The sequence below is a fragment of the Giraffa tippelskirchi genome, chromosome 6, assembly GCF_054371585.1.
Source record: "Giraffa tippelskirchi isolate mGirTip1 chromosome 6, T2T-mGirTip1v1.2.pri, whole genome shotgun sequence".
Classification (NCBI taxonomy): Eukaryota; Metazoa; Chordata; class Mammalia; order Artiodactyla; family Giraffidae; genus Giraffa; species Giraffa tippelskirchi.
The window spans coordinates 6048270-6072016 of NC_137280.1; the positions used below are offsets into that span (position 1 = coordinate 6048270).

At 34.9% G+C, this 23747-nt stretch overlaps 1 protein-coding gene across 11 annotated transcripts in view; it reads left to right on the forward strand.

Moving 5' to 3' along the window:
* Nucleotides 1-23747, forward strand: part of CNBD1 (cyclic nucleotide binding domain containing 1) — a 441461-nt gene that overhangs the window by 254951 nt on the left and 162763 nt on the right. For 2 of the 11 annotated variants that reach the window (XM_081496823.1, XM_081496822.1), the window contains exon 7: nt 5210-5272. The exons of the other annotated variants lie outside the window; for them this stretch is intronic. In XM_081496823.1, coding sequence (XP_081352949.1) covers nt 5210-5272 — 63 coding nt within the window. The remainder of the gene's footprint in view (nt 1-5209; nt 5273-23747) is intronic. 11 annotated transcript variants of the gene reach the window in all.

A 23747-nucleotide genomic window follows, 5' to 3' on the forward strand; every position in this document is an offset into this window, starting at 1 on the left:
AAATGATGAATAGGGAGGGCAAAGAGGATTTTTAGGGCGGCAAACATATTCTATGATCTAACGATAGATTTATGGTATTATACATTTGACCAAACCCTTAGAATGTACAGCCATACAGTAAATTTTAGACTTTAGGTGATTATGTGTCAATTCAGATTCACCTTTGCTAAGAAATATATCACTTTGGTGAGTGATGCTCATAATGGGGGAGGGTATGCATTTATTGGGACAGAGGTTATATGGTGCATTGATTGCCAGGAGAAATATCAATAACCTCAGATATGCAGATGACACCACCCTTATGGCAGAAAGTGAAGAAGAACTAAAGAGCCTCTTGATGAAAGTGAAAGAGAAGAGTGAAAAAGTTGACTTAAAGCTCAACATTCAGAAAACTAAGCTCATGGCATCCAGTCCCATCACTTCATGGGAAATAGATGGGGAAAGAGTGGAAACAGTGGCTGACTTTATTTTTCTGGGCTCCAAAATCACTGCAGATGGTGACTGCAGCCATGAAAATAAAAGACGCTTACTCTTTGGAAGGAAAGTTATGACCAATCTAGACAGCATATTAAAAAGCAGAGACATTACTTTGTCAACAAAGGTCCATCTAGTCAAGGCTATGGTTTTTCCAGTGGTCATGTATGGATGTGAGAGTTGGACTATAAAGAAAGCTGAGCGCCGAAGAATTGATGCTTTTGAACTGTGGTGTTGGAGAAGACTCTTGAGAGTCCCTTGTACTGCAAGGAGATCCAACCAGTCCCTCCTAAAGGAGATCAGTCCTGGGTGTTCATTGGAAGGACTGATGTTGAAGCTGAAACTCCACTACTTTGGCCACCTGATGCGAAGAGCTGACTCATTGGAAAAGACCCTGATGCTGGGAAAGATTGAGGGCAGGAGAAAAAGGGGATGACAGAGGATGAGAGGGTTTGATGGCATCACCGACACAGTGGACATGGGTTTGGGTGGACTCTGGGAGTTGGTGATGGACAAGGAGGCCTGGCGTGCTGGAGTTCATGGGGTCACAAAGAATTCAGACACGACTGAGTGACTGAACTGAACTGAACTGTACCTTCTCAATTGTACTGTAACCTAAAGTGGCTCTAAAAAATAAAGCCTTAGAAAAAGTATTTGGGACACAACGATTGTGACCCACGGAGCCAAGGGACAATATGAAGTTGGTGAGGAGGATGGGAGAATAGGGATGAGGCATGGAAGGTTTTAAGACAAGTCTACAGGAAATAAGAGTTAGAAGGGATACGAAATAAACTTCGTGTGTGTTCACAATTTATTGAGTAGTTATAGCCTTATTTACTGTTAATGACTTGATCTAATTATATCTGTGCAAAAAAGTCAAGCTGTGCAGTAAAGAGAGAATTAATGATTACATTTATTGAGTGAAATGATCAGAGAAATAAAAAATCACTTAGAATGGAATTGGGAATTTTAAATTTTTGAAAAATCTATAAGTACGTTATTTAAAAAGTATTAAAATGAATATCTATAGTTATAGTTTTTCAGCGTTCATTCTCCTCACCTACTCTGTGCCTGGTCTGTGCATTCAGAGGGAACATAAAAGAGTGAGTGGACCAACTCAGGCTCTGGAGCCAACCTGCCTGAGTCCCAGGACTGCCTCTGCCACTTAATAGCTCTGTGATCTTGGGAGGCTTACTCAGCCTTCTTAATCTCACTTTTGTCACTTTGAAAATGAGTATAGTAATAAACTCACATCATAGGGCTATTATGAGGATTCAAAGAGCTAATATTTGTCAGGTCCTGAGTCCACTGTCTTGTATCAGGAAGCAGTTTGTGTCTTTATTAAATAAAAAATCAAAACGGACTGCTGTTGCAAGATTAATGTACTTAATAACTATCTATTGTCTTATAATATAATCAGTAACTATAAAAATTTAGTATAACATTTGAATCCAAGTGATTGAGCGGCTCACTCAGTCCCAGACTGCCATGCAAGCTGCTAATGGTAAAGTTCCTCACCGCTATAGTTGTTGTACATCTGCTGATGTTTATTTTCTTTTCAACAAATCCATCCTTCTTGCCCTCTTTGAGCCAAGAGTTTTGACTACTAATATTCTTCCTTTCCATGTCTAAAGATCAGTAATTTTGAAACAAATGAACAAACCAAAACCAACAAAAATGATTTTTATTTGGTTCAGTGCAGCAGACTTTTTTGACACTTGCATCATAAATCTTTAAAGTGTTAGAGATTCTTGACAGCTTGGGAAAGCACAGAGTAATAAATTCTTTGAAGTTGGGCTTATGTTTTGCTAGAAGTCCTCTAGCAGATTGCCTTCTATAGCATACTGTTTTCCCCAAGAGTTGTTTAGTTCTTCCCCTTTTTTTCCCAGGGCTTCCCTGGTGGCTCAGACAATGAAGAATCTGCCTGCAATGCAGGAGACCCAGCTTGACCCTTGGGTCAGGAAGATCCCCTGGAGAAGGGAATGGCTACCCACTCCAACATTCTTGCCTGGAGAATTCTATGGACAGTGGAGCCTGGAGGGCTACAGTCCATGTGGTCACAAAAGACTCAGACATGACAGAGTGACTAACATTTTCACTTTCCCCTTTGTTCAAGTGAAAAAACAACCCCAATGTTTTATTCAAATGTACTTCGACATTTCAATTCACCGTTCTTTTTAATAATGCTTTGTTACTATACTGCTTCTTACTATATCACTTGAAAGTATTTGAAATTCAACCACCAACTATTTGAGATTGTTTTGCCAAAAGTTTTAGTTTCATTTCAGGTTTGAAAGTTCATTAACAAAAGAAGCCACAGGTTACACACAAATAAACAATTTAATTTTTTTATAGAATAGTTATTTGATGTAGTTTCAATATATAGTCATTAAAATAAAAGAAATAGAAGCAATGGAGCAAAGTAACAGCATACACATCACCAAACTGAGCCGGCACCTACATCCAGCCTTGAACAGCACTAGGATGTCCCACATTAACAGTAATCTGGAGTCTCCATTGGAAAAGGGTTCCAGGCAGTGCATCCACCCCACGGGCAAGACTTTAAATTCCAGTTTCGGGAGCTCCCCTTATAATCCCAGACCACAAACTGATGGCTACAAGTTGAATGTTGAAAATTATAACTACAGATACTCATTTTCATGCTTATTCTTTTAAAATAACTAATTGCACTTAGAGATTTTTTCAAATCATCATCAGTCTGTGTGCCAAAATGCAGCTCTGGTTTTACTTTAACTTTTACAATGCTGTTTCATCTTGTGAGTCATGAGACTTCTTAGACCCTGGGGGATTGTCCAGACCTCCAAGGGTTCAGAAATTACAAGACTCACTCCCTCTCTTATCTAAAGTGCTGCCTGACTTGCTGGTAACAATTGGTGTGTTTTGTGAGCAGGCAAGCAGTCCAGGCAGTGTCCAGGCAGGTCAGAAGCCTGCTCTCCTGCTTCTGAAGACTGAACAAGACCATTTTAACTTCCCTGTCAGATATGTATCTGATATACTTGGAGAAGGAAATGGCAACCCACTTCAGTACTCTTGCCTGGAAAATCCCATGGACAGAGGAGCCTGGTAGGTTATAGTCCATGGGGTTGCAAAGAATCGGACACGGCTGAGCGACTTCACTTTGCTTCACTTCACAGATAAAGACCAAGAACACTTTTTTTTTTTTCCTCCTGTAGGAATAGGTTTGAGCACGGAAAGTATTCCCTTGGTGACTGGTGCCTCCTTCATAGATTCATCACTGCCCCAGATGTTAGTGCGTCACGGGCCTGTCGTTTGTTCTGTCTGTTTTCAATGCCAAGGACTCAAGTACATTTAGGCATAGCCCCAGAACTATGCTTTATCCCTAATCAATTATTTATTAAGCACAGTAGTGAAGATGGCTGAACATTATGTTTTAACTATATTATTAAAAGATAAAAAATTAGAATCAGAAAGTCAAAAATTTTCTAATGAGTTTCAGGATAGGCCCCCTGCCCTTTAATAAAATTACTTTTCAATTATGGATTTAATTATTTTACTTTCTTTCCCTGCTTTTAAGAACCCCATTAACATATATCCTAGTCAAAGGTAAGAATATAAACTTTCAGTTCCATTCTGCCAGTTGATATGGAATATCATGAAATTTACTACTATAGCCCCCAAAATCTTTAGATACTTTAAAATATCCTTATCTGTTCTGATACATGACTACTTTTCGGCATTTTCTTTATGATCAGTTTAGTTTCACAGACATTTTTGGATACCTGCTATGTATTTAGTAGTGAGATAGATAAGAAATATGCTGATCTTAGAGGAAATGATGGTGTTGTGGGGGCGGCTGGAAATGCAGCTTTTAGCTTCAGCGTAATACTGCAATTAGGGTAACTAAAGTATAAGTACTGCTCACTGTGGAAGCAAAGAGTGGGAACACCATGTCCTGCTTTGAGAATGAGGAATGAGCTTCCTTGGTTTAAGTGGAACTACTTTTATATATGGTTATTGTGTGATACCACCTAGAAAAAATGATCAAATCATAAAAAGTGAAGTCACTCAGTCGTGTCCAACTCTTTGGGATCCCATTGAGTGAGGTACCTCCATCCATGGAATTTTTCAGGCAAGAATACTGGAGTGGGTTGCCATTTCCTTCTCCAGTGGATCTTCCCAACCCAGGGATTGAACCTGGGTCTCTAGCATTGCAAGCAGATGACTTTACCGTCTGAGCCACCAGGGAAGCTCTAAATCATAATGGTGCATAGTAGTCTCAACCCTGACTGTTTTTGGGTTTTTTTTGCAATTAATAATAATGTTTATATTTAGTTAGTATCCTTGTTAACTAGTATGACCATAATTCACTTCTCTTTTGTAAGCTTCTCATTTGTATGACATGTATGTGTATGTTTGTGTTTGTGTAGTAATAATGGAAAATAATTTTTGTACCTTATTTTTTCCAATTTTTGTTAAGAAACTGCTTTCACTTATCTTCAGAAAATCTATCTGCTTAAATCAAACTGGATGAAATATACAACTAACTGATAATATTATTCAAAATCAGTAAGAAAATATTTATTGAAGATTATAGTAAATCTTCACTGTAATAGATTCTATATAGTGAAGGTTTCTTAAGGATATGACTGAGAGTTTGTAAATGTTTATGTTTAAATATGTTTATAAACCTATAAACAAACAGTTGTTTTCAGATAAATTCTGTAATTATTTTCCCAAATAATTTTCTTTATAGCTCCATAGAACTATGTCTCATCTAACAAGAATGGATTTGTCAGTTTCTTCTATTATTAACAAGGTAATAAACTGGAAAGCCTTTGCAGCAGGCCCATTAAGTTTTACCAAGGCAAACTATTTTCAAGCTTCTACTTTACTCTTAACAGAGTATAATAAAAGTTTACAAAACATAGTTTATTTATATTTAACATATAAAGATAACAAACCTGGAAATCATATTTTCAAAGCCAAGAAAGATTAGATTTAAAACAAACAGGAAATAGAGGGAGCTACTAAAAGAGAAAATATATCAATTAAAAAGCATTGATATTATAATTTTTAGTTAAAAATTACATGAATGTCATATCTTAGTAATATTCTTTTATATAATATACATATCATAAAAATCTTACTGCTATTATATGTTAAAGATTGTTTCACACATATTATAGCATAATTATATTCTATATTTTTAAAATTAAAAAATAATAAAAAATAAGGACTTGATAATATGAATGAAGCTCTATATATGAGATTAACAAACTCAAGCATTTGGGCAAAATCTGGACTACATCCTTTTTCTGTGAATGAAGTTTTATGAGGACACAATCATGCCCATTTGCTAAATACTGCTTTGTAACTGTAACTGTAAAATGGCAGAGTCAAGTAGTTGTGACAGCCACTATTTGCTGTTGTTGTTCAGTCACTCAGTCATGTCTGACTTTTTGCGACCCCCATGGACTGTAGCATGCCAGGCTTCCCTGTCCTTCACCATCTCCTGGAGCTTGCTGAAACTCATGTGCTTTGAGTCGGTGATGCCATCCAACCACCTCGTCCTCTGTCATCCCCTTCTCTTCCCGCCTTCAATCTTTCCCAGCATCAGGGTCTTTTCCAATGAGTCAGCTCTTCTCTTCAGATGGCCAAAATTTTGGAACTTGAGCTTTGGCATCTGTCCTTCCAATGAATATTCAGGACTGATCTCCTTTAGGATGGACTGGTTGGATATCCTTGCAGTCCAAGGGACTCTCAAGAGTCTTCTCCAACACCACAGTTCAAAAATTCTTTGGCACTCAGCCTTCTTTATGGTCCACCTCTCACATCCACATGTGACTACTGGAAAAATCATAGCTTTGACTCTACAGACCTTTGTCAGCAAAGTAATGTCTCTGCTTTTTAATATGCTGTTTAGGTTGGTCATAGCTTTTCTTCCAAGGAGCAAGTGTCTTTTAATTTTGTGGTTTCAGTCACCATCTGCAATGACAGCCACTAAATGACCTGAAAAACTAAAAATATTTGCTTTCTAGTACACTATAGAAAAGGTTTGCCAGTCCCTTCTCTAAATCAAAAATACTAAAGTACTGACTAAACTGTAATAGAACATTATTGTAAATACCTTGTTGATTTGAAAATAAAGAATTCACAAAATTATAGGAAATAATCAGAAAATACCATTAATCAAAAAACAAGAGAAATATAACAAAATTTTTGTTGCAGTACTTTTTAGAGAACAGTGTACATATTCATTAAAAGATACTAGAGAAACATTCATGGACAGGACCATTCAATATTTTAAGATGACAAATCTCCCAAATGATCTATAAATTTCAAGGAATTCCAGTGGGGGAAAAAAATCAGGTATCTTTGTGGGTAGAGACAAATTGATTTTAAAAATTATTCTAAAGAGCAAAAGGCTAGGAATGATGTAGATATGTCCAAAGAAGACACTTTGAAAAGGGGGACTTCTCTTACCAGATAGCAAGATAGCAAAACTTAAAATAATTTTATAGCAAAATAGTGGGTCATAGATGAACACAGTGGCAGCCAGAGAATTCAAAATTAAGTGCAGATGTATGAGCTCTCATGTGAAACAATATCATGAAGAGCAGTGGGAATAATTCAGGAATATGAGCTAAGACAATTGGTTATCTACATGGATAGAAAATATAAAACTGCATGTTTACTTCCCATTATACATAAAAATAACTTCAGATCATAAGCTTAATTGTGAAAGGGATAAGCTCAAATATTTTAGAAGATGGTATGACAATTGTTTCATGATGCCATGTTAGCAAATGCTTAAGTATTTTTTTAATTGAGATGCTTACAGAATTAAGCTATAAGAATATATGTTTAAAGTCAAGAACCTTTTATTCCTCTCTTAATCCCCTAAGTAAATGAAGAGACAAAGCATACATTGAAAGAATATATCTTCAACATACAGAAAAGGCAAAGAACTAATGTCTGAAATATATAATGATTCACAAATCTAAAAGGAAAATATAATAAAAATGCAAAACATATAAATCAATCTTTTACAGATGAGAAACTATGAATTAAATATAAAGCAAATGAAAAGTTGCTTCACCATCTTATCAATCTAGGAAATACACAGTAGATAAATTTTACATTTAAAAATAAATACATCTAAATAACAAAAACTATTATAATCAGTAGTGCGTGCTGAGTCACTTCAGTCATGCCTGAGTCTTTGCGATTCTATGGACAATAGCCCACTGGGCTCCTCTGTCCATGGGATTCTTCAGGCAAAAACACCGGAGTTGTGATTCCCTTCTCCAGGGGATCCTCCCGACCCAGGGATCAACCCAGGAATCTCTTACGTCTCCTGCATTGGCAGGATGGTTCTTTACCACTAGTGCCACTGGGAAGCTCACAATAAATAGTATTACTGCCAAACTGGAAAACATTTTAAAAAACAGATAATCCAAAAGGTTTATGAAGTTTCACAGAAACAGAATGCATTTATGTGGCAGATGGGGTATAAATTAGAACCTGTACTTTAGAAGAGTTTAATATTAGATGTTAAAGGGCCAACATATCCTATTGCATGGAAATTGCATCCTTAAGCATTTGTATTAGAGAAATAGTTACATATGATATGAAGAGTCATGCACAATAATGCTTATATCATCATTGCTTTAAACTGCAGACTTATAATGACACAAATATTCATTGACATTATTTTGAATTATTTTGAATAAATAATTTGAGTATTAGCAGCAGCAGTGAAAAATGAAATGCATTAGCTACTAGGTTAGCATGGGTGAATTTCAAAACCTTTATGTTTGTCAAAAATGCAGAATGCTATTTACTCTTATATTTTAAATAATGTGAAGAAATATATAAAACCATACTCTGCATACTCTGCTTTTAGGGTTTATTTTAAAGTTTAAAAAATTAATATCCTGATAATTAGTATAATGACTTTCTATCTAAAAAATAAAATTTGTTTTCTTTGTCCAGATAGTCAGCATGCAAAAGTTCATTTTATTATTAATTTAATTTTTATTGAAGTATAGTTGATTTACAATCTTATATTAGTTTCAGGTGTAAAACATAACGATTCGATATTTTAATAGACCAATCTACATTTAAAGTTATTTCAAAATATGGCTATGTTTTCCTGTTCTGTACAATATATCCTTGCTTCTTAGCTATTTTATACACAGTAGTTTGTACATCCTAATTACTCACCCCATTGGTATCCATTAGTTTGTTCTCTGCAGCTCTGAGTCTGTCCCTGTTTTATCATATACATTAATTTGCTTTATTTTTAGATCTCACATATAAGTGATAATATAAGAGTACTTGTCTGACATTTTACGAAGTGTAATATTCTAAGGTCCATCCACATTGCTGCAAATGGAAGATTTTTAGCTTTTTTTATGGTTGAGTAATAGTCCATTGAATACACACACACACACACACACACACACACACCCCACATCCTCTTTACCCATTCATATGAGATGCAAAGGATGAATCAGTAGTCACAAATCAATCTTGTGACCCATGACATTAACAAGGGAAGACCGAAGAATAACATGATCATCTCAATAGATGCAGAAAAAGTTTGATGAAATTCAGCATTCATTCATGATAAACACACTCATCAAAGTTGCTATAGAGGGAGCATATCTCAAGATAATAAAGACCATTTATGACAAACCTACAGCTAATATCACACTCAACAGTAAAGAGCTAAAAGACTTCTAAATCAGGAACAAAACAAGGATACCCACTGTTACCACTTCTTTTTAACATAGTATTATAAGTCCTAGACACAGCAATCAGAGAAGAGAAAGAAATATAAGGCTTTCAAAATGGAAGGGAAGAAATAAAGCTGTCACCATTTGCAGATGTCTTGGTACTGTATATAGAAAACCTTAAATTCTTCACCAAAAAACCATTAGAACTCATAAACAAATTCAGTAAAGTTACAGGATACAAGATTCATATACAGAAAACTGGTATTTTCTATATACTGCTAACGAGCTATCAGAACGGCAAAGAACAAAAGCAATCCCAGTTAAAATTGCATCAGAAATAATAACAATATCTAGGAATAAATATTTTATGGTTATTTTTATACGCTTGCTGTACAGTTGACCTTTGAACAACGTGGGGCTTCTGGGAACTGAACTTTGTGCAGTCAAAGATCCATGTTAACTTTTGATTCCCCCAAAGCCAAAGTACTAGTAGCCTACAGTTGACAAGAAACCTTACTGATAATATGAGCAGCTTATTAACACATGTTTGGGCTTCCCAGGTGTCTCTAGTGGTAAAGAATCCACCTGCCAATGCAGGAGGTGAAAGAGATGCAGGTTCGATCTCTAGGTTGGGAAGATCCCATGGAGAAGGAAATGGCAACCCACTCCAGGATTCTTGCCTGGAAAATTCCATGAACAGAGAAACCTGATGGGCTACAGTCCATGGAGGTCACAAAGAATCAGACAAGACTGAGTGCATGCACACATGCGCGTGCACACACACACACACACACACACACACACACACACACACACACACACACACACACACACACACACACACACACAGGATGACAGTTCAATCCCTGGGTCCAGAACATCCCGTGAAGGAGGGCATGGCAACCCAATCCAGTATTCTTGCCCGGAGAATCCCAAGGACAGAGGAGCCTGGTGGGCTACAGTCCATAAGGTCGCAAAGAGATGTATGCAACAGAAGCGACTTAGCACATGCATACAACACATGTTTTGTACGTTATTTGTACTATATACTGTATTCTAAAAATAGAGTAAGCCAGAGAAAATAAAATATTATTACAAAGGTCATAAGGAGAAAATATATTTACACTACTCTACTGTATTTATTCCATAAGTTTATATCATCTGTTTAGAAGACATATCATCTGTCGTACTATTAAGTACCTACATCACTGTAGATGTTATATGCATTATTAATAATAGACATCAAAAATAAGAATATAATGTGAAAAAGACACTCATATTTATTTACAAGTATAACATTTATGCATTGATAATGAAGAAGCAGCAATAGGATAGCTTTAGCTTTGCCTAGTGTAATCTATACAATTGTTTCACAGTAGCCTAACCTATATGTTAACAAAAGAATTATTATAAAATTTTTATGGCATATACTATGGCATACACATATGGTAACACTCATATTAATTAATGACAGAGTATTGGAAACACTGATATATTAAAAAAAAAGCAACTTCTTATCTGTAGTTGTAGGCTGATGTCTCACAGTTTCTCCAATTATGAGAAAAAGGCATAGTGTATGGTAATATAATTCTTTAAAGCAAAGTTACAAAACAGAAAAAAAAAACCCTTAAAGCATTATTAATTTTATATTAAATACCACTCACCTTATACTATGTAAAGATAGAGTAGTATCTACATATATTTTATTTATTTATGGCATACCTAATTTTTATTATTATTATTTTTTTGTATTTCTAGGTTATGAGGTTTGAGTTTTTCAAATTGTCACAAATCTCCAAAAATGTTTTCAATATATTTATTTAAACAAACCTACATTTATATTTACCCATGCAGTTCAAATCTGTATTGTTCAAAGGCCAACTGTACATTGAAAAGTTCAAAAATAATAAGCTATATAGTTATAAAAGTAGTTCAGTTCAGTCGCTCAGTCATGTCCAACTCTTGCAACCCCATGGACTGCAGCAAGCAGGCTTTCCTGTCCATCACCAGCTCCCAGAGCTTGCTCAAACTCATGTCCATTGAGTGGTGATGCTATCCAACCATCTCATCCTCTGTCGTCCCCTTCTCCTCCTGCCTTCAGTCTTTCCCAGCATCATGGTCTTTTCCAATGAGTCAGTTCGCATCAGGTAGAGTATATTTAATAAACCTAGAGATCCAATCAGTCCATCCTAAAGGAGATCAGTCCTGGGTGTTCATTGGAAGGACTGATGTTGAAGCTGAAACTCCAATACTTTGGCCACCTAATGCGAAGAACTGACTCATTTGAAAAGACCCTGATGCTGGGAAAGATTGAGGGCAGGAGGAGAAGTGGATGACAGAGGATGAGATGGTTAGAAGGCATCACTGACACGATGGACATGGGTTTGAGTGGACTCTGGGAGTTGGTGATGAACAGGGAGGCCTGGCGTGCTGAGGTTCATGGGGTCGCAAAGAGTAGGACACGACTGAGCGACTGAACTGAACTGATACCTAATCAGAAGATTTTCTGAGAGTAAATGAGAGAGAGAGAGTTCTTTACTCGTGAATACAGAAAAGCCCCAAATGCAACTGAAAGTACTTATTTTTACCATAAGCAAAGATGTAAATGTTAAATCTTTTTCACATTCAGATTAAGTTGACACAGTTATTTCACTTCATATCTAAGCTTATTCAACTGAATCTTCTTTGTAGGGACACAAACTCAGAATAGATGGATAGATGAACCTTTGAATTCTGTGTTTGTCGAGGAAATATTCTATTTTGTATATAAAATCAAGAAGCAGTGTTTCTAGTTTATTTTTTTTAAAAGAGCTTACAAAGCTATCAAAATATATCATCTTATATATAAAATTCAAAACACATCAAAGCAATTAAGTTAACAATTGATAAACCATGTAACACATGAATAATATTAACTCACTGAAGCACTTTAGATTTTATACCTGCAATAGCTTGTGGACTAGTGATGAGCACTTATGTATGAATACATATAAAATACTCATTTTAACATATGCTCTCTTAATTTTTTATTGAACTGTACATGCTAATTTTTTTAAGTTTATGATATTTAAAGTAGAAGCTAGCATTTTATTTAATTGACATTGAAATTCATAGTATAATACAGAAATATTTCAGTTCTTGGTGCTTACTTTTAAATTATTATGACTATGCCACTTGTATTTCTTTTTTTTTTTGCAATATAATGTCTCACTATAGAAAAGCAATTTTACTAAGTAGCATGCTGAAATGATTCTAGCGGTTGAATGGTGTGATCCTACATATCAGATTAATTTCTCCTCTGTCTCAAGAAAATAAAAATCTCAAATAGTAGAGGTATAAAAATATTTTTATCATTTAAACTAGCCAGCCAGCAGTACTGAGTATCAAAAATGTTTAGAAAAAATTTATGAAAGACATTTTGTTTTTCCAAATGTTATTTTTTAATTAATTGGTTTAATATTTGAAAAATAATTCTGATTGAAATGAACTTACTATTTCCAAATTAGGTTTGTGAAATGGCAGAATCATATTGAGTGAATATTTTGGAATTCAGTCTATTCAATTAGGTACTTCCAAAGACAAAGAAAAACAATGTTATGACTGTTAAGATAAAGTCAGAAGTCCTAATTTGACAACACAGTGAAATGAGATTGTTGTTCCTGTCCATACTGAAGATATTGTATGAGTGGGTCTCTCGGAAACACAGAAAATTAATGCAGAAGGAAATAACTGGGATCCACTTGAAATTTAGTTTATAGTTATACACTGAGCTGTGCCCATGTGCTTATAGGATATAGTCTGGGCTGTTTAGGAGAGTTTGCATTGTGAGAGGTATAACACATATCAAGAACCCATTTCCTGTGAGTTCTACAGGCGCTTCTTTTCTTTACTGATCCACTTCCTTTCTGCATTCTTAAATGTCTCTGTTATGTGAACTAGAAAATGTATAGCTTGTTAAAACACTTTGAAAAGAAATTTAACTCAGAGAAGAAATAAACAAGACACACACACATATAAAATAAATTAATCTGCAAAGTGCAATCAATATTAAGTACTCACATACTCTCATTAGCATATGATGTGAAAAGGGAAAGTGAAGTCAGTCGTATCCGACACTGTCCAACCCCATGGACTGTAGCCCACCAGGCTCCTCTGTCCATGGGATTTTCCAGCCAAGGGTACTGGAGTGGGTTGCCATTTCCTTCTCCAGGGGATCTCACCAACCCAGAGATCAAACCTGGGTCTCCCACATTGCAGGCAGACACTTTATCATCTGAGCCACCAGGGAAGCCTATGATGTGACTGGATAGATGAATAGTTCAGACATTGCATATTCTCTGTTATGGTTATTGTTCAGTCGCTAAGCCATGTCCAGCTCTTTGTGACCCCATGAACTGCAGTACTCCAGACTTCCCTTTTCTTCACTGTCTTCCAGAGTTTGCTCAGATTCATGTCCCTTGAGTCAGTGATGCCATTCAACCGTCTCATCCTCTGATGCCCACTTTTCCACCTGCCCTTAATCTTTCCCAGCATCAGGATCTTTTGCAATGAGCTGACACTTCACATTAGGTTATGGAAATTATCACTTAAAAATAACTGTGATTGTATTTTGAAGAAAATAGATGAGGGGAGAATTTCACTATAAAACAGAAGCTGTAATACAAAACAAAATTTAAACTTTATAACTTAACAATATAAAAAATTAATAACTCAATAGATGTGTTTATCAGTGAATTAGATACAACAGGGGATAATTACTGAATTAAAAATAGATCAGTAGAAAAAATTACAAGTAAATATGAAGATAAAAAAATGACTGATTACAGAAAAGTACAGAAGATGGATAGTCCGTTCACTTGCTCAGTCATGTCCAACTCTTTGTGACCCCATGGATGCCAGGCCTCCCTGTCCATCACCAACTCCTGGAAATTATTCAAACTCATGTCCATTGAGTTGGTGATGCCATCCAACCATTTCATACTCTGTCGTCCCCTTCTCCTCCTGCCCTCAATCCCTCCCAGCATCACGGTCTTTTCAAATGAGTCAGTTCTTTCCAACAGGTGGCCAAAGTATTGGAGTTTCAGCTTCAGTATCAGTCCTTCCAGTGAATATTCAGGATTGATTTCCTTGCCTGGTTGGATCTCCTTGCCATCCAAGGGACTCTCAAGAGTCTTCTCCAACACCACAGTTCAAAAGCATCAATTCTTTAACATTCAGCTTTCTTTATAGTCCAACTCTCACATTCATACATGGCTACTGGAAAAACCAAAACTTTGAGTGGATGGACCTTTGTTGGCAAACTAATGTCTCTGCTTTTAATTTCATGGCTGCAGTCTCCAACTGCAGTGATTTTTGAGCCCCCCAAAATAAAGTCCCTCACTGTTTCCATTGTTTCCCCATCTATTTGCCATGAAGTGATGGGACCGGATGCCATGATCTTAGTTTTCTGAATGTTGAGCTTTAAGCCAACTTTTTCACTCTCCTCTTTCACTTTCATCAAGAGGCTCTTTAGTTCTTCTTCACTTTCTGCCATAAGGGTGGTGTCATCTGCATATATGAGGTTATTGATGTCTCTCCCAGCAAACTTGATTCCAGCTTGTGCTTCATCCAGCCCAGCATCTAGCATGATATACTCTGCATATGTTAAATAACCAGGGTGACAATATATAGCCTTGATGTACTCCTTTTCCTATTTGGAACCAGTCCATTGTTCCATGTCCAGTTCTAACTGTTGTTTCTTGACCTGCATACAGATTTCTCAGGAGGCAGGTCAGGTGATGGATAGAGGTGATGACAAATTCTGATAAGTTGGTAATAAAGTTTAAGGAAAAAGAAGAATAAGAATAGGTCAGAAGCAATATTTGGCACTGCCTGTAGTAGGATGGATTGAAAACATGTTCCCGACTGTGAAAAGGCATCAAGCAACAGATTCAAGTTGTATATGAATTGCAAGCTAGGTAATGGCATTTAGACACATTAGAAACTAATAAAACCAGTCAGAGGAAATCTTAATGTTGAAGCTGATAGAATGGACACAACATGTTCAAAGGTAAATGTTAATACTCTATCAATAGATCATTATGTAACAAAACATGGAATGATAATTATTTAAGTAGTGAGATAAAAGCAGTTGACAATCCATATATCTATTCCCAGAAAAAATATCTTTAAAGGCAAAATAAATATGTGTTCACACAAATAGTAAAGAGAGATCTCATTGCCAGAAGAACTGTTCAGAAAGGAATCCCAAGGAAAAGAAGTTCTGGAAGAAAAAATATATATATTGCTCCAAATAAACTACAAGAATTTAGTAAGGATTGAAGAGCAAAGGAAATTTGTGGATATATGTTTAATCTAAATATTCCTTGACAGTATAAAACAGTTTTACCTGTGGAGGTCTACATGCATATAGAAGTATAACAAAAGTGGCAAAACCAAAAAAAGAGGATATGGTAAATGGATTTAAAGATGTTTTGCATCTTTGCCTTTCTGAAAAGTAAAAAGAAAAAATACTAATTTAGAGTATACTCTAACAAGACAAGGATATATCTTATTATCACTAGAGGAACCACCAAAAGAATAATAATAAATATACTATGCTAAATAAAGTTATAGCAAAATAACAGAAAAATGTTTGATTAATTTAAAATAAAACAATGAAGGAAAGAAAATGACACAAAAATAGAAAAATAAAAAAAAACAAAAACAAGCATTAACAGGTCAGATTTAAGCCTACATGTATCAATAATTACATTGTATATAAAAAGGTGAAATACTTAAATTAATAAACAAAGGTTGTCAGACTAGATAAAATAACACCCTATATGCTAACACATCTTAGTACAAATATATAGGGATTTACAAAGAAAGACAATAGAATGTAATGAATCAGATCACACTAAAAAGAAGTCTGGGGTAGCTATTCTGATAGTAGGCAAAGTATGCTTTATTGCAAGAGCACCATTAAAGATAAAGAAATATTTCATGAATGTGAAATTATATGCCCTAAAGTTATAACCTCAAAATATATAAAGTGAAAACTGATGGAGCACAAATAAGAAATAAATGTACAACTACAGTGGGGGATTTTAATGGAATCTGATAAAGGCCTAGACCTAAAACAAAGATATCAATAAAGATATAGAAATTCTGAACAACACAACAAACTTGATCTAGTAGATTTGTATTCAACATTGCAAACAGTTACAGAATACACATTCCTTTTAAGGGCACATGAAACATTTTAAAAAATTGACTTGATGCTGTCATAAGATGAGTCTCTACAAATTTCAAATGATTGATTCAAGCGATTCAAATTTGAAATCTTCAGTAACCACAATGGAATTAAGCAAGGAAGGCATGAGATAAACTCGATACCAAGTTCAAGATTAACCTATAGAGTAATTCTTTTTTTTTTTACAACAGGACTTTTAAAAACAAAAAATATTTGACTAGAATACTGATCTTCAAGTGGCCGCATGTGATGATTATGTAACTCAGGCTCACTTGCTGCTGAAAACATCCCTGTATTGGAGGGAAGAAAACAAATTTCTTTATCCTCACAATCTGAAGTTAGTAATGTAATATTATCATTGATTTTTTAGAGTGCCCATACTTACAAGAGCAGTGCATGTTATATAACAAAACAATAGAATGTATACTTTATTAGAAATCTGAGGGGTGACTGCAATGAAACAGCAGATTTTGTGAGAGACGAGATTTAAACTGGGCCTTAAAGCTGGGTAAAATCCACACAAGCGTCCAGGGTGCTAGCTATTTCCGACAAGTGTTTCTTTTGAACAGTTGAAGAGGTGGAAATGCCCTGAGGGTGTTTGAAAAAAACACGGTTTTAGAGGAAATAAAAAGAACTTCTCCACGTATTCATTATGATGTCTAGACTCTTCTTGCTAAAATATGTGAGGGAAATAAAAGGACATCTTTTACAGCCAACTTTTAAAGAGGAATTGATTGACTTTACCTAAAAGTCAAGTTGATTTGTGGGTTTCACTTGTTGCTGTTCAGTGGCTAAGTTGTGTCTGACTCTTTGAGACCCCATGGCCTGCAGCACACTGGGCTTCCCTGTCCTTCACTATCTCCTGGAGTTTGCTCAGACTCATGTCCATTGTGCCGATGATGCCATTCAAGCATCTCATCCTCTGTCGCCCCCCTCTCCTCCTGCCCTCAGTCTTTCCCAGCACCAGGATCTTTTCCAGTGAGTTGTCTCTTCGCATCAGGTGGCCAAAATATTGCAGCTTCTGCTTCAGTATCAGTCCTTCCAATGAACAGTCAGGGTTGATTTCCTTTAGGATGGACTGATTGGATCTCCTTGCTGTCCAAGAGACTCTCAAAAGTATTCTCCAGCACCACATTTTGAAAGCATCTTTGGTGCTCAGCTTTCTTAATGGTCCAACTCTCACATCCATATATGACTGCTTGTAAAACCATGCCTTTGACCATATGGACCTTTGTTGGCAAAGTAACGTCTCTGCTTTTTAATATTCTGTCTAGGTTTGTCATAGCTTTTCTTCCAAGGAGAAAACATCTTTTAATTTCATGGCTTCAGTTTTCATGTAGAGACTACACAGTTATTAATATAATCTTAAAAGATCAATTCTTTTTCTATAGTAAGAAACATTTTCTTTGACTCAGCATACAAGTTTGGAGCAAATGTACTCAGAGAATTCTTTTAAGTCACAGCCTATGGGATGACATAGGTCCCAAGCAGATTATCCTTACAAAATTTGTTCCTTCTAGATGTCACAATACAGCCTCAATAAGGACAAAATCCTCCAAAAATTATAAAAGGCAACATCTTTCTATCCCTCCTTTATTTATAACATTGTTTACTTAAGACGGTATCTTCTATATTAAGCCTTTTAAATCATAGGGAAATCATAGTTATCTTTTTCTATCTATAGCAATGCATTTTAAGCTTTTTGGAGAGAGAGAGACAACCTTGCAAATCTAATGAAAGCTGCAGAAACTCAAGAAAAATGGAAATTTACAAACAACCACATATTGTGGTGCAAAATATTAGGAGTTTAAGAGTTTTTAAAATTCATGCTTAGGGGTCAGTCTTGAACCCTCCTGTATAGAGGCCTTTTATTTTCTCTGTTGTCTCTTCAATCCCTTAAAACAAACAAAACACTTTTCATAGTGTTAAGAACAAGACTTTTCCTTTGTTTAAAAATAGCAGCTGTAATTTTAGTTATTGATCCTGTTTTATGAGCCTGGAAGCTAGAATAAATGGAAAAATAGCACAAGAACAAAAATTGTACCTATGAAAGTCTTTTGTTTTTTCAGAAAAGTTTATTCTTGAAAAATGCAGTTTGAAACAAATCTCAACATGAAGTTTTTATTTTAAAAAAAACTGTAATGGATGTGTGTGCACATGTGCTCAGTTGCTCAGCCGTGTCTGACTCTTTGCAACACTATGGATTCTAGCCCACCAGACTCTTCTGTCCATGGGATTCTCCAGGCAGCAATACTAGGGTGGGTTGTCATTTCCTCCTCCAGGGGCTCTTCCTGATCCAGGGATCGAACCTACGTCTCCTGCATCTTCATCATTGGCAGGTGGATTCTTTAACACTGAGCCACTTGGGAAGCCCCATAAAGGATGTACCAATTCCTAATGTTCAGAGACAAGTTATTTGGATTATGCATTTTTGGAGAAGTTAATTCTTAAATCATGGGAATACGTTGCTTCGCAATAAAGTTATCTATCAATGTATTTTTCAGTAAAATGACATGAGATTTTGGAAGTGAGAGAAAATTTTCCTTTTGTGTATCTCTACTAACTATCCCCCTAAACAAGATTATATACAAAAATCTTAAAAATATTTTCCAAAAAACTGAGAAAGATTGAGTGGTAAATCATTAAAATAACTTCATAATATTATCTAATTTAAATTATATTTATTGAAAAAAATTAGAAAATGCAGAAAAGGGCTTCCATTCTGGCTCAGATTGTAAAGAATCCGCCTGCAGTGCAGGAGGCCTGGGTTCGATCCCTAAGTTGGGAAGAGCTCTTGGAGGGGGCATGGCAACCTACCTCCAGTATTCTTGCCTGGAGAATCCCCATGGACAGAGGAGCCTGGTGGGCTACAGTCCATGGGGTCGTAAAGAATTGGACATGACTGAGCAACTAAACGCACACAATAATAAAGAGAATTCTCTGCAATTTCATCATGTGGAGGTAACAGCTATAAATATTTGATGTATATAATTTAACATATTTTGTATATCAACATAAAGATATTAAATAATACAAACATGGAAAATATGAGAATGTTTAAAATTGAAATAGAGTTGATTTATAATATTGTGTTAGTTTCAGGTGTATAGCAAAGTGACTCAACTGTACATTTAGATTTTTTCCATTATCGTTTACTGCAAGATATGAAATGCAGTTCCCTGTGCTATACAGCGAATCCTTGTTGTTTATCTATTTTTATATGGTTCTATGCATCTGTTAATCCATATTCCCAATGTTTCCCTATCTGTACCGCCTCCCCCCCACCTTTTGGTAATCTTAAGTGTGATTTATATGTCTGTTAGTCTTTGTAAATAAGTTCATTTATACTATTTTTTTAATATTCCGCATATTTCTCTGATTTGCTTCTCTTAGTAGGATAATCTCTAGGTCCATCCATGTTGGTGCAAATGGCGTTTTCAATTTTTTTTAAGGCTGAGTACTATTTCACTGCATATATACACCATATCTTCCTTATCCGTCAATCCTAATAGTCGATGGACACTTAAGTTGCTTTCGTGTCTTGGCTATAGTGAATAGCTCTGCTATAAATGTTGGGTTACTTGTATCTTTTCAAATTAAAACTTTTATCTTTTCTGGATATATGCCCAAGTGTAGGATTTCTGGATCATACAACAACTCTACTTTTTTACTTTTTTGAGGAATCTCTGTACTCTTCTCTGTAGGGGCTATATAGTGCCAATTTATATTCCCATCAACAGTGTAGGAGGGTTCCCTTTTCTTCACACCTTCTCCAGCATTTATTATTTGTAGACTTTGACTAGTGGCCAGTCTGACTGTTGTGAGGTATACCTTGTTGTAGCTTTGGTTTGCATTTCTCTAATAATCAGCTGCATTGAGCATTACATTATGTGCCTCTTGACCACGTGCATGACTTCTTTTGAGAAATATCTGTTTAGGTCTGCTGCCTATTCTATGACTGTATCATTTTTGCTTTTGTTGTTGAGCTGTATAGCTCTTTGTTTATTCTGGAATTTAAGCCCTTATTGGTCACATACTTTGCAAATATTTTGTCCTGTTGCGTAGGTTGCTTTTTCTTTTTTTAAAGTTTCCTTAGTTGTGCAAAAGCTAATAAGTGTGATTAGGTCCCACTTATTTATTTTTTATTTTATTTTTATTTTTATTTTATTTTTGAAGACAGAGAATGTTGTTTTGAACTTGCATTTTAGATGTCTTTAAAAAATTATCTAAAGTTAAACACAAGCTTCCTATTATTGTTGAAAAAAATAGAAGGAAGTTTGAAAAGAAATATAATAAATCTGTCATTTTTCACTTCACCTCTCCTCTGAATAGCCTTGTAATTACATTTGTACAGCTTTCTTGAACTGACACAAAGATAAAAAATGTATACACTTATACAGAATGCTGTTTTTGTAATTGTTCCCTTTTAAAAATAGTTTTTAAAAAAATTTAAAAACAGATTTGCATCTGTTATTTTTTTCATCATAAGAAATGTTAAAATGTATAGATGTAATTGATTTTTAACAGTTTGTTAGAACTTAGAGTTATATGAATGTATATATATAATTTATTTACCTATATATGCGTGTATACATACATACATAGACACACAAGCTACACATAACACACACCCACCCACACATTGATCTAAGCTGGTGACCATTAAAGGGACACTGCAGTCAGGAGTTGCTATAAAGTGCTACGTTAACTTCTTTAAATATATCTCTAAGAAAGTAGTGTGTTCAATTTAGATTCTTAGGAAATGGGTTCCTGGATAAAGTATTTCATATATTCTTTAATTATTTTAGTAAATATTGACAGATTATTTTCCATTTTTAAAGTTCTGTGGGGGTTTTTTGTACATGTTTTCACGTTATGTATTAAAGTATCTCCCCAGTCTCACAGGTTAGAGTAATTTAATATTTTCAATCTGATGGATGAATAAATATAAAACTGTTTTCTACTGAGGTTGAGCATATTTCTTCTCTTTGAAGTTCATTTGCTATTCTCTTCTGGAACCTTCTGAAAATATTTTTCTCATTTTTTGTAGTCATTTGCTTTTGTTGTTTTTATTTTTAGGTCAAATTATTAGTGTCATTAGACATTTTAGGTACATAAAATTTTATCACTTCTTAATTTTTATCTCATTGCATTTATTTCTCTTTTCCATTTACAAAGTTCTAATTCCTATAATATTAAACTTGTAATTTGAACTAAGAAAAGCTACATAAATCTTTTTTCTTTCCTAGTTTCAGAGCATAGACATTTTCAAGTATTTTAATTCTGTCTTCAGCACCTCTCCTTGGCATTTCTGCTGTAAATTATTTTAAGTTTATCTTGTTTTAAATGCATTCCATATTAGTTATTTAAAAATTTTTATATATGAAAAATGAAATTTACATTTACCAATTTTTGTCAACATTTTGCATTCCTTCTCTTTGGAATGAATGTCTTTCTAGCTAAAATTCAATTTCAATTTATTTCACATGCTGTCTGAAATTATCATCTTTTTTAACTCATTCTGTATTGCTATTTTAAGTAAATACACAATTCTAGTTCTTTGAAAGTTATTTTTCTTCAGCACTTTGAAGATGGCCAAAGTTACAGAACAGAAAGGAAACATTATAAACATTAATCATTTAAATTAATTCAATTAAAATGAGTGTATAAAGAGTGTTGGAAGTTGAATACTTGCCTGACATTTAGTGTCTGATATTAAAAAATGAATCAAGAAAGAAAACCTTAAGAATGTTATTCAAGGTCATGGATGATTTATGCTTTCATAATAATTTATTGGGTAACTCAGGCAGTCTTATGAAAAAAACATTTAGAATATCAGGAAAAATATGTATAAATCATCTGCTTGAAATTGTTGATAGTTAATAAGATGAGGTGGCAAGAAGACACAGAAGAACTACATAAGAATGGTCATAATGACCAAGATAACCGTGATAATGTGGTTAATCACCTAGAATTGGACATCCTGGAGTGTGAATTCAAGTGGTCTTTAGGAAGCATTACTACAAACAAGGCTAGTGGGGGTGACAGAATTCTAGCTGAGCTATTTAAAATCCTACAAGATGATGCTGTTAAAGTGATGCACTAAATAGGTCACAAATTTGGAAAACTCAGCATTGGCCACAGGACTGGAAAAGGTCAGTTTTCATTCCAATCCCAAAGAAAGGCAATTCCAAAGAATATTCAAATTACTGTACTATTGCGCTCATTGCATATGCTAGCAAGGTAATTCTCAAAATCCTTCTAGGTAGACTTCAGAGGTACATGAACCAAGAACTTCCAGATGTACAAGCTGGATTCAGAAAATGCAGAGGAAACAGAGATCAAATTGCTAACATCCATTGGATCAAAGAGAAAGCAAGGGAATCCCAGAAAAACATCTGCTTCACTGACTACACAAAAGCCTTGACTCTGTGGATCACAACACACCATGGCATAGTCTGAAAGAGATGGGAATACCAGACCACCTTACCTGTCTCCTGAGATACCTGTATGCAGATCAAGAAGCAACAGTTAGAGCCGGCCATGGAACAATGGACTGATTCAAAACTGGGAAAGGAGTACCTCAGGGCTGTATATTGTCACCTAGATTATTAAAATTCTATGCAGAGTACATCATACGCAATGCTGAGCTGGATGAATCACAAGCTAGAATCAAGATTACCAGGAGAAATATTTGGGTTTTTTTTTTGAAATTTAAAGGCCAGTTTTATTAAAAAATAGAAGCATCCTAAAAAAAATCAGTGATATATAAATCATGTAACACATGATGAATGAGCTACTTTCATCCCAAGAATGAATCTCCATTGTGTCATTTAACCACATTAAAAGGTTAATGAAGAGGATCATCTCAGAAGCAGAAAATTCAATATTCATTCATGATAAAATAAAAATTAGCACTTAAACGTGATAAAAAGCTCACATTCATTTATAATAAAACAAAATTAACAGTAATTCATGACAAAACACAAATATTATATATAGCATTACTATAACATGATTTTCTCAGTTATGCAGATGATATCACTCTAATGGCAGAAAGTGAAGAGAAACTAAAGAACCTTTGATGAGGGTGAAAGAAGAGAGTGAAAAGGTTAGTTCGAAACTCAACATTAAAAACATTAAGATCAAGGCATCTGGTCTCACCATTTCATGGCAAATAGAAGGATAAAACATGGAAAGAGTGACAGATTGTATTTTCTTGGGCTCCAAAATCACTGTGAATTTTGACTCCAGGCATGAAAATAAAAGATGCTGCTCTTTGTAAGGAAAACTATGACAAAACTAGACAGTGTATT